An 11,805-nucleotide genomic window follows, 5' to 3' on the forward strand; every position below is an offset into this window, starting at 1 on the left:
TGCATGAAATCTGATAAAAAAAATTCATGCCTCAAAATAAGTGATTCGTACCAAAAACAAAGTCGTGCAATAATTCTACAAATTCTCAAAGCAATTCGGTATAAAACGGTTGTACAAAATCAGTATAAATTTTAAAAAGGTGATTTGTATTAAAACAAGTCATGCATCCTTAAAACAACTCGAACTGAACGAGTTGCATGGAATGTTACAACATCCAAATCACGTCGAGCCAACCAATTTTCTTAGCTTCATACCTCAAACTAATAAACAACTTCTCCATAGCTCAAAATTTCAACTTGGTCATCTAATTGCTCGAACCCGACTTCATAAAGCTCGACTTCGAGTAGGGGGCACTGTTCATACTGACCTATTATGAGAGCGAGACCTAAAAAGATTAAAAACCTAATCTACAAAGTAAGAGTCCAGACCACACTTTGGGATCTACCCAACCTCATCAAGGTCGTCCCACGCGGCGCCAACTTGACCCGACTTATTCAAATAAGATGAATCTCAACCAACTGCTATAATCTCTGCTACTCATCAAGAAAGGAAATCTCAACAACCTCCCTAACAAAAGGAAGTAACCAACCCACCCCAAAGGTGGAACTACTCAAAGGGTGGTTATTGACTCTACATCGATATTTATAAATACTCTAACACTCTCAAGTATTCTTCGAACCTAATATACTAAAAAATCTGCCTAAAATCCATGCTAACTTAAGTATCGGAGTCTCTTGCAGTTACCACTCCCCACCTCCTCACTAAAAAATCTTGACACTAGAAGACATCGGACGCTACCTAGATGGAGTTTGGACCTCACGTTTAGGCCCAAATTTATCCGTCTCAGGTAACACTCGAAACCGAACTCATATTTGAGTGAGAAGTGAAGTCTATGGTGGTCAACCCAATCCCATGGCTATGCTGGCTATAGCCTATTGACAAATGAAAATACAACACGTGGCAGGTGCATTGATTGATGATCACCAGTTTAACCATAAGAAAGTACAATAACTTTCATAATAAAACACGGTAAACTTTTGAGAGAGAATTAATTTAGCAAATGAAATATGCAAATAAAAATAAATTAAATAAAAATTAAAATTAAGAAGATAAAAAAAGAAGTGTAATGAAAATAAAAATTTGACAAAATTAAAAAGAATGCTTGCCACATACGAGTTGTTAAACTAAGTTACGATCACATTGTCAAATATAAATTTTTACCATCTTCTTTACATATTTTTTCTTAGTCTCACTTAAAGATGCATATATAATAAAAGAAATCACACTTGACAATTAATTGGGAGAATTCATTTCTTACAATGTTATCTTTTTAAAAATATTTTAACAAAAATATTTTACTTTAATAATAGTGATTAGAGTTTTTATTTTTTCTAAATGAATTTTTCTTTTAGAAATACATAAGAATAAATTTGTAAACTTAATCTTTTTATAATTTTTTTTCTCTCTTCGACTACTATTTATGGCAAATGTAGGTTCCTATTAACTTCTCAAAAAAACACACTACTCAATTTTCTGTTTGTGGATTTTCTTGAAATACATAAACAAACGAATCTATTATGACATGATACAAAATGACCGATTCCCTTGAGTATTTGAAGTGTTTATCTAACTACCAATAATACTACATGCTTCTATTCTATATAACAAAGTTCTAAGCACTGTGCAAAGGTAATTTTCCAACAAAGTTGGAATTGAGACTGCCCAAATAAAGATGATCCTCAAACTCGAAAGCTGAAGTCACAAAATTAATCACTCTACCATCATTATCACCAAATATTCTGGTTATGTTGCCATCAGTTGCCACATTGACCACTGTTGCCTTCTTGGTTTCACCACTCGTAAGGCCATATAACCTTGGAAATGAACCTAGTAAGTGCTTAATTACCGTGTATTTGTGCATAAACTCCAATCCATTATTAGTTAGCTGCAGCATCAATAATATTGGAAAACAACCAATTAAACACCTTACCTCGTAATCATTCAAATAATTCAAATAAAATACCAAGTTCCTTTGAATGAGTATAGCATTTTATATAATTACCGAAACCAAAGCTATCCAAAATGAACCATCAGGAGCTAGATTGATATTATCAGGTCCACCCGGAAGGTTTTCAATGAAAATATCTGTTTTGCCTTTATTTGCTCCTTTTAGCCAATGCCTCAGAACCCTGGATCTGATTCAAAAAAGAAGATGCCAATGCCAATATATATGGAGTATAACCAAATATCTAAGGCCACACTTGAATTCTGTTTCTAAGATACAAGCATATTAACAATAGACACAAAAAATTATTTGATTATGGAAACAAAGATACAAATAATTTTTCTATCTTAGGTATAGAAAATTGTACTTTGCGTACATTTGAGGAAAAAAAAAAAAAGAAAAGAAAAGAATAGAAAAATGTGTTTCTGTTCTCAATTTTTATATTTCTATGGTAGATACCATTTAAAATATGATGCTCCATTGTTGAAGAGGGAAGAATTCCAGTAAAATCTAAAAGAGTAAAGTAATAATTAATTAGATCTTTAATGATTTTATTTTTGACTAATTAATTTTAAAAAAATGAACAAAAAGTAGACATAAAAAATAGACATGTATGTTTTTCTGTCAGATAGATAATACAAAATGAAAAGAAGTTGTCTATGTATTTCATTATTTATAATAATGGTGCATGTTTCTTTCATATGAGTACGAAAACGATGTAGTTTTGGATAGTAAACATCTATTATTTTTTGAGTTTTCATATAACTTTTATCAACTACTATCTATTTATCATGAATCCTACCAAAACAAATAAAATTTCGCTTCAAAAATAAATAAATACGTCACAGTAGTTAATAGTGCATATAGGTACCACCATTAATTTTACATGATGAATTGATAGGATATATCATGTTCATTATTTGCTATAGTGGAAAACAAATTAATACTTTTTTTTTCTTCAATAACTAATTAGTCTAAGGTTAAAATATCTAAAGACCTAATTCTCACTTGATTCGATCTATAATTAATTCTCAATAAATTTTTTGTGTTTTTAGTTTAGAATAGAAATTTTAATGATTAAATTAATATCTATAATTTTATTTATAAATAAATTAATTATCACATCATATTGTTCTTTTAAATAGAGATTAATATGAAAATTTTAAATTTTTTTGAAACTTTATATGTTTATTATGAGCTTAATTTTAATAAACTGACAGTATAAAATGTTTTACACAGTTGTCTAATCGCATTCGTTCTTTTGGATGAACGTTCATGCAGTAAATATAAAAGATAGTTATTTTTGTTGATGTGTCGTTATTTAATAGGATATATATGTAAAATTACTTTACAAAGTATATCAAAATTAAATTTTTATTAAATAACCATTGAAATTAATTGATATAGAATTAATTTGTGTAACATAATAAAAAAATTTAATAATTAATTTAATAATTAAAATTTATTAAAAATTAAAATATTTAATCAAAAGTTAAATGAGAATTGATTCAGGATATTATCAGCAAAATGCAAATAAAAAAAAAACATATACGTAAGAAATTACTTACTTCCAGGTTTCAGACAGAAGAAGATAATCTTCATCTTTGGAGAGTGCAACTCCATTGGCAAAGTACAGCTTGTCCAAGACAATATCAACATTATTTGAAGTTGGATTGTACTTTAGAAGTTGTCCATGTGGTCTTGCCTCTAGCAAATCCAGATGCACATGTTGCAAACCATACTTTTTGCTAGCATCACTGAAATATATACTTCCATCTGATGCTTCTATCACATCATCTGCAAAACTGTTTCAGCCTTTTCAAACACTTGTTGTGGACGTACCATAATGTATCAAATTCAAAAAAATAGTTAATTTAATATAAACCAAATTTTAAAAAATCTATTACAAAAAGAAATAATTTTTTTTATAATTATTTAATTATAATATTTTAATTAGTCATCCAACCAATAATTTAATAATCTAATATTTTGACTGAATAAATTATTGCTTCAATTCTAATAACTAAACTTTAACATCTATCAAGAGTTAAATAACTGTTTATCTAAAAGTTATTTATTTGAAAAGTACAAAATGTCCATTGATTGATGAGTGTTACAAGTTGCAATTGGACGCTTTTTATTTTTATTATTGAGTTGTAATAGTGTATTTTAATAATGTGGACACTTAGTGTGTTTTTTGTTTGTATGAATATCACAAATTTAAGAGTTAGATTTATGGTTTTTAATTTTATTTTGTTGATATCACAAATATAAAAATTAGATTTTTATTTGTAACTTTAAAATTTTTTTTTAAACATATTAATTGAACCTTCCGATTTACTTGAGAACAAAAAAAAATTTATCTCACTACAAATCGAATTCTCCAATTTATATAATATAAAAATCTAACCTTTCGATTTTCTAAAGGTCTAATTTATTATTTAAAATTAAAAAAATAAATCCATATAAAAAATATCAGTTTATCATGATACTAAATTACACCTCATTTTTTATTCCATTTGTAAAAAAAATTAGCCGCAATTGGAACCATGGGGTAAAGAACATGCATTATTTTAACAATCAAGTTTAGCTTAATCTAATTTGCGAAAGTGCAACCAGCAGGGGCAAATGAAAGAGCATTGAATATTTTAATATTAAAATGGCACCATCCATTGATGAGTCATGTATGATGTAGCTACCGTTAATTCCATGTAACCAACAGGAAAATATTCCTTAACATCCCCGAACTAGCTAGTTGCAACTTGCAACTTTCTAGCTTTCTATGTATTTCTCACATTTGACGTTTAAAACAGGAAAAATAAATAAATAAAATAATTCCGTTGGTTTGTTCTGTAATTGTATGAGGCTAATCATTATTATTATAATTTTACACGACCTACAACGGCAACAGAATCTTCCAGCAAAAGAAAATCGGCTACATGAATTAAATAATATTATTATTTTTTATTATATATTATATCTATAGTGATACTTTTGATATACAGATTTTTTTTTACTATTTTATATATGGTCTTTTTAAAATTTTTTCTATCATTTACTATTTATTTACTTTATATTTCATTTACCTATTTTATTAGATATTCTATTAATCTTCTTCTCATATTTGAAATGAGATTTTATTATTTTTTTTATAATAAATATTACTCTAATTTTCTTTTTTATATTTTTATTTTTTATTTTGTCCATACATATGTGAGTGTTTATTCATCTCAATATTTTTATTTTTACTATACTTATATTTGTTCTCATTTTTTATCATCTAACACTTTACTCCATATAATATAGTCAGTCTAAAGACAATGCGGTAAAATTTTCTTTTAAAATTTAAAAGCATTTTTTTGTCGTATATAAAATCAGATGTATTCTGCCATTTTAACTAAACTGCTTGTAAAATTAAATTTAGAACCTAACATTTTCTCCTTTTTTTTTTTTTTTAATTTCAGTTGCAACCATTGTAGCTAGAACTAGATCAATAAATCTCTAACATAGGATAAATATCATCATCCGAATTGAGTCTTAAAAATGTGGCTATTTTGAAAATATTTGTCCACATTTAAGAGCCACAAGCCAGCTATGAGTCTATGAATAAATGACCTGAAAAATAATTTAAATGAAAAGGAAGAGAAAAAAAAAATCAAGGTTTCTTACTTGATTTGAGAACCATTCCCTTGTGATGAAACGAGAACAGTGAAACCATCATCCTCTGTAACCTTGAATAAACCCTGTACATAAATATGCAATTGAAATGCGTAACTACATTACCTAGTCCTTGTTCATATTTTCTTTCATAGATATGTGGCAATTCCCTAGGAAAGTTATTGGCCATATGAGAATCTTGCAATTCAGTATCTTACTCAATAGGTATTTGTTAGTCAAGTATTTGATGGATATATATTACGTAATAAACAAAAAATTTGTTTGCATAGAATATGAAATTTTATTTTTAAATTAAATAATTTTATTTGCTTACAAACATAAGAAACTATAATTTACTCCTTCAAATTTTATACTTCATCAAATAAATATGTTTACATGAATATTATAAAAAAGCTTACTTATTTGTGATCTATTTACTCACTTTGTTCTTGATTTTATATATATATATATATATATATATATATATATATATTTTTCATATAATATGTCCTAGAATACTTATACATTAGAGTTTACAAAACTCTATATCAGTAGCACAAAATATACTATTTTTTGTGTTTCAAAGTAAATAAATAAAGATTTTGTTTTCAACTTTCCATGTCGTGTACTCCTGGTTCCATTGTTCCTACTTCTTAGTAATACAAAAAGCAAAAAGATATAAAAACATTTTTTTTCCTGTATCTCTCTGTTTCAGTCAACCAAACACTAGCTTATACTCTCTGCGTGTCACATAACTTAATTAGTTAATTACATGAAATAATAATTAGCATGGCAGCATTGTAATTACCACAAAGATGTGTGTGGGTGGTTTTCTAATTATTTTTTGCAGTCCCATACTTTCATAAATAAATTCGGGATGGACAATAAAAAATAATGTTATATGCCTAATAAATATTATTATTTTTTTAGTCAATAATAATTTATATTCATATTTATAGATATTTTAAAAACATATGATTTACACTTATATTTACTAAAATTTTAAACCCATAAATTAATATAGTTTTTTTTTTTTTATCAAAGAAAGGAAGATTTAAATTTACGACCTCTTAAGTGAATATGTGGAGACTATACCATTTGAGCTATAATTTATTGGCATAAATTAATATAATTTGTACCTATATTTTTCAGATTTTGTATACATAAATTAGGAAAATTCATTTGTTAAAGTCAATTTAATGTTTATATTAGCTAAATGATAACCAAAAATACTTAAAATTACTAGTATCGAAGAGTTTCTTCAATAAAAAAATTGAAAACTGGATAGAAAAGTTTGGCGAGTGAGAGTTTAATTAGGTTACCTTTGTAGCGTCACATACGATTAGGCCACCATCTTTAGAAGGAGTGATTCCTAGCAAAGTGTTACTATCAATATGCTTCCAATTCTCCCAATCTCCATTATTTCTTGGTAATCTTTTAATCCAACCATCTCTTGTAGCAGCATACAGAGTTCCCTCTTTGTCAAAACAAACATCTTCTGGATCCTTCAGAACCCCTTCTCCTAGCTTAATTATGTTCTGCCAACCAAAAAATATCACACGTATCAAAATACAATTCTTTCGTTCCACAATTTTTGTAAAATTAAGTGATTTTATGCAAAATAAAATAACTTTAGACGGTTTTGGACGAATTTTTTATTGTCTCCAGAATATTTTTGGCAAAACCGGATACTGAAACGTTGCGGTATATGGATTTGTATCGTTTACCTTTAATTGGTTGTGTCTAGCTGAAGATGAAGGTGGAATCTCCAATGGTAGTGGATCTATGGGTGAGAAGTAGAAGATCTGAACTGTGATAGCTACTATCACTGCTATAACAAAGCTTGAAATTATTGTCACAATATTGGAAGCCATGCTCTTCAAACTTGGTGCTGTCTAATTTATTTTTAGGCTCTACTTATGAACTGAAAAAACCAAGTAAATAAAGAAGAAATGAAAACGAAGAAAAAGATAAGTGTCTAAAGTTGAATGCTCCTTTCATATAGCACCATTACTAACAACTCCTTTTGTTTTTTAGGAAAGAAATCAAGCTATTAAAATAAAATCAGCAAATGATTTGGTATGGTATCTGTATTCAGATGAGATTTAGCCGAAAAAAAAACAAGAGATAAATAAATATTTTGACTTTATTATCCTGGGACAAGAAGTCAAGAAGTTACATTTATGATATATAGAAGTGACATGTATGTGGATATACATGCGGTACGTATTTGTATTTTGTTGCTTGGGAGTGACAAGAGAGAAGACTCTACACGTTTTGGATTTAGTCTCTGCAAAACAAAGTTAACATTGCAAAATATCTCTTTCTTTTGGTCACGCAAGATAAGATAATGACAAGAATTAGTATACAACGTTGCGGGGGAAAATGACACTCAAGATTCAAGAACCAAACCTTCAACCGGCACTAATAAGTCAACCAAAAAAAGGGGGGTAAAACATTTAACCACTAAATTAATTATTATCTATTTAGGTATATGTTCATACTCCAACCCATAATCTAGGAAGATCCAAAAAGGATAAAGATCAATTAACATTCTACAAGATTCAGATCTACATGACTTTTAGAGGTCAGGCACGGGGACATCAGCACAGCCCTACTTACTCAAATAAGTAATTAACTTCTACCATCGGCTGAGGAAATCCGAGAGGCAGTATGGGACTGTGAGTCATCGAAGGCACCAGGGTGTGATGGGTACAACATGAACTTCATCAAGAGATGTTGGGATGAGATTAGGGCAGAATTCACGGCAGCAGTGATGGGGTTCTTTCAGACATCCAAGCTACCGGCGGACTCCAATATCACTTGGGTGGCGCTAGCACCTAAGTTCATTGGTGCAGAGAAAATTAAAGACTTGTGACCCATTAGTATGGTGGGATGCGTGTACAAAGTTATATCCAAGGTACTAGTTAGAAGGATGAGATCAGTGATGCCAGCGTTAGTAGGAGAGACTCAGAGTGCATTTGTATAGGGTAGGAAAATACATGATGGGACACTAATTGCATGTGAAACGGTAAACTGGCTCAAATTGAGGAAAAAGGAGGCAGCAATTATCAAGCTGGATTTCCAAAAAGCCTATGATAGGGTTAAATGGAGCTTCGTGGACATTGTGCTACAGAAGATGGGGTTCGGTCAGAAGTGGAGAGCATGGGTTATGGAGTGTGTGACCACTGCTTCTATGTCAGTTCTGATAAATGGTTCGCCTTCTAAGCCGTTCAAGATGGAAAGAGGCTTGAGACAAGGTGACCCCCTTTCACCCTTCTTGTTTGTGCTAGTCGTGGAGGTACTGCATCGAATGATTGGAGAGGCAGTCAGGAACGGACGGATATCACCTCTGTTGGTTGGCAGAGACAGTATAGAATTGTCTCATCTTCAATTTGCAGATGATACTATTCTTTTCTGCCCACCAGAAGATGAGACTATTAGGAACCATAGGAGGTTGCTGAGGTGCTTTGAGTTGATGTCAGGGCTTACTATCAATTTTGATAAGTCCAGCTTTATTCCAATCAATTGTGATGAGCAGTGGGCCCAGTGTATGTGCAACTTGTTGGGCTGTAAGTGAGACACTCTTCCAGTTAAATACATTGGAATCCCGCTAGGTGCAAATCCGAGGTTGGTAAAGACCTGGAAGCCTATAATAGACAAAGTGGAGGAGAAGCTCAGCCTGTGGAAAGCTAAGGTGCTAAATAAAGCGGAAAAATTGGTGCTTATCAAATCAGTCTTAAATAGCTTGCCGGTGTACTACTTGAGTCTGTTCAAGATGGCGAAGGCAGTTGCTGAGAAGTTGATATCGTTGCAAAGAAGGTTCCTGTGGTGTAAGGAAGATGGTCGAAATGGTATGGCCCTAGTAAGATGGGAAGTGGTGCAAGCTCCTAAGAAGCTAGGTGGTTTGGGCATGGGGGATGCTGTGATTCGGAACATTGCTCTGTTATTTAAGTGGTGGTGGCGTTTTGCTAAGGAAGAGTGCCCGCTGTGGAAGAAGGTAGTGTGTTCATGCCATAATCTGAACTCAAACGAACTGCTCTCAACTCAAGTTTTACCTACTAAAGGAGGCCCATGGAAGGATATTTGCCAAGTCAATATCACGAATCAACAGCTTAGGGATAAGATGGTAACAGGCTTGTCGATGGAGGTGGGTGATGGACAACGGACTTGGTTTTGGGAGGATGTGTGGCTTCTCGGTGGAGCTCTAAAAGATCGATTCCCGAGGCTCTTCTCTGTTTTCAACTAATTCGTTTGTGCAGGTATGGCAGGAGAAAGTGTTACCAGAGGAGATAACCAGCTTCATCTTTACTAGGAGTATTTGGAAAGGATTGGTACCACCAAGAGTTGAACTATTTGCTTGGTTTGTGTTGATAGACCGAGTGAATACAAAGGAAAGGTTAAGCCGGTTTGGTATCATCACTCAGGAAGATAATGTTTGTGTGTTATGTAATAATGAAGTGGAACATATACATCACTTGTTTCTAGCCTGTACTTTTACGTGGCAGGTGTGGAATGCGTGGATATCAGCTTTTGGCCGACTATGGACTTTTCTGGGTTCGCTGAAAGAGCACTTTTTGAGCTGGACAGAGGAAACGCGGAGTAAGGAGAACCAGCGGCAGAGGTTGAGGTGCTTCTGTGCGATCCTTTGGAACATCTGGCTGGAAAGAAATAGGAGGATATTCCAGCATACCAGCAAAGGCATTGAAGAAATTATCAACATGACCTTCCTTAGTGCTAATGAGTGGAGTTGTGTGGATCCTTTTTGTTGTTGATGGTTATACCGGAGATGACTTGGGGATCGGGTTCGAGTGGTTGTTTTTAGTGTTTAGTCTTTACTTTTAATTTTTGGTTTTTGGATGATCCTGTTTGCTCCACCCTGTTGTGTTGAGCTTTGCTTTAAAAAAAAAAGTAATTAACTTCTATTATTTTTCCTATTTATCTATAAAGATCTCAACAATCTTCCTATCAAAAGCGAGTAACCAACCCACCAACAAAGGTGAAATTACTCAAAGGGTGGTTATTGACTCTAGATTTATAAATACTCTGATATTCTCAGGTATTTTTTGAATTTCAATCTACCAAACCTGCCTAAAATCCTTGCTAACATAGGCATAGGAATCCCTTGCAGGTACCACCCTCCACCTCCTCATGAGGAACTCGAACGATTTCATCACTGCAGGAGAAGACGTCGGACCTTTCACTTAAAGGCACCTGAAACTCATGTTCAGGCCCAAATCATCTTGGTTATAGATAAGTCTCGAAAGATTGGCACCTCTGCCAAGGACCTGATAATCAACACTGTACAATGGCGGACGACATTCCAGAAGATGGACACACGGCTTCCGATTTTGAAACCCGGGAAGAAGAGTAATATAATGATGAACGAGCATTAGTTATACCTCCCCGAGTTGACAAAGAAAAAGGTGTTGCCAGAAACACACATCAATCAAACCCGAAAAGACACAGGATGAGTTCAGAAATTTATCAATCTGAAGGATCCGGGCAATGAGATCCTACAAAAATTATTGGGCTTGTCTATGGATATCAAGGTTGGCTGGAACAACTCGAGTAGAAGCTAGAGCAATAATGAGAATCCGAAAGAGCCCTAAGAAGGGAGGTACGGCGGCGAAGGGAATTAGAAGAAAAACTCTTAAAACTAAAATCCGACCTCAGGGGTAGAAGACCCCACAGTGATTGGGAAGAAACACCTTTAGGAGGTGAAGACCTATTTATAGAGGAAATCATGTGCGCTAGAGTTCTCATAAGCTTTAAAAGCTCGGACATGGACCTCTACGATGGAATGACTGACTCGAGACGTCATTTAAGTAATTTCAAGAGTTGAATGTACTTGGTCGATGCGTTAGATGCAACTCGTTGTAAAGCTTTCCCAACAACGTTGACCAAGGCTGCAATGAAGTGGTTCGATAGTCTACCACCAAGATCGGTAACCTGCTTCAACAACCTTACAAGAGGTTTTCTCACCCGATTCTCCATAAAAAAGACAAGGTCAAACATGTGCCAAGCCTCTTGGGAATAAAACAAGAAGTGGGAGAATCTCTACGAGACTATATAAAAATATTCAACAAGGCATGCTTGGAGATCCAAAACCTACCTACCGAAGTAGTTTTCATGGGACTAGT

At 32.6% G+C, this 11,805-nt stretch overlaps 1 protein-coding gene across 1 annotated transcript; it reads right to left on the reverse strand.

The window, feature by feature from the left end:
* Positions 1-1,477: 1,477 nt before the first annotated feature.
* On the reverse strand, positions 1,478-7,932 carry LOC107630448 (protein STRICTOSIDINE SYNTHASE-LIKE 4). The gene is made up of 6 exons (XM_016333577.3): positions 7,390-7,932; positions 6,985-7,200; positions 5,675-5,748; positions 3,574-3,810; positions 2,063-2,195; positions 1,478-1,945 (listed from the first exon to the last, which is right to left on the reverse strand). The coding sequence occupies exons 1-6, from the start codon at positions 7,534-7,536 to the stop codon at positions 1,673-1,675; spliced, it is 1,080 nt and encodes a 359-aa protein (XP_016189063.1). The 5' UTR covers positions 7,537-7,932; the 3' UTR covers positions 1,478-1,672.
* Positions 7,933-11,805: the final 3,873 nt, after the last annotated feature.

Source organism: Arachis ipaensis, chromosome B3, assembly GCF_059453495.1.
Source record: "Arachis ipaensis isolate K30076 ecotype BB chromosome B3, ASM5945349v1, whole genome shotgun sequence".
NCBI lineage: Eukaryota > Viridiplantae > Streptophyta > Magnoliopsida > Fabales > Fabaceae > Arachis > Arachis ipaensis.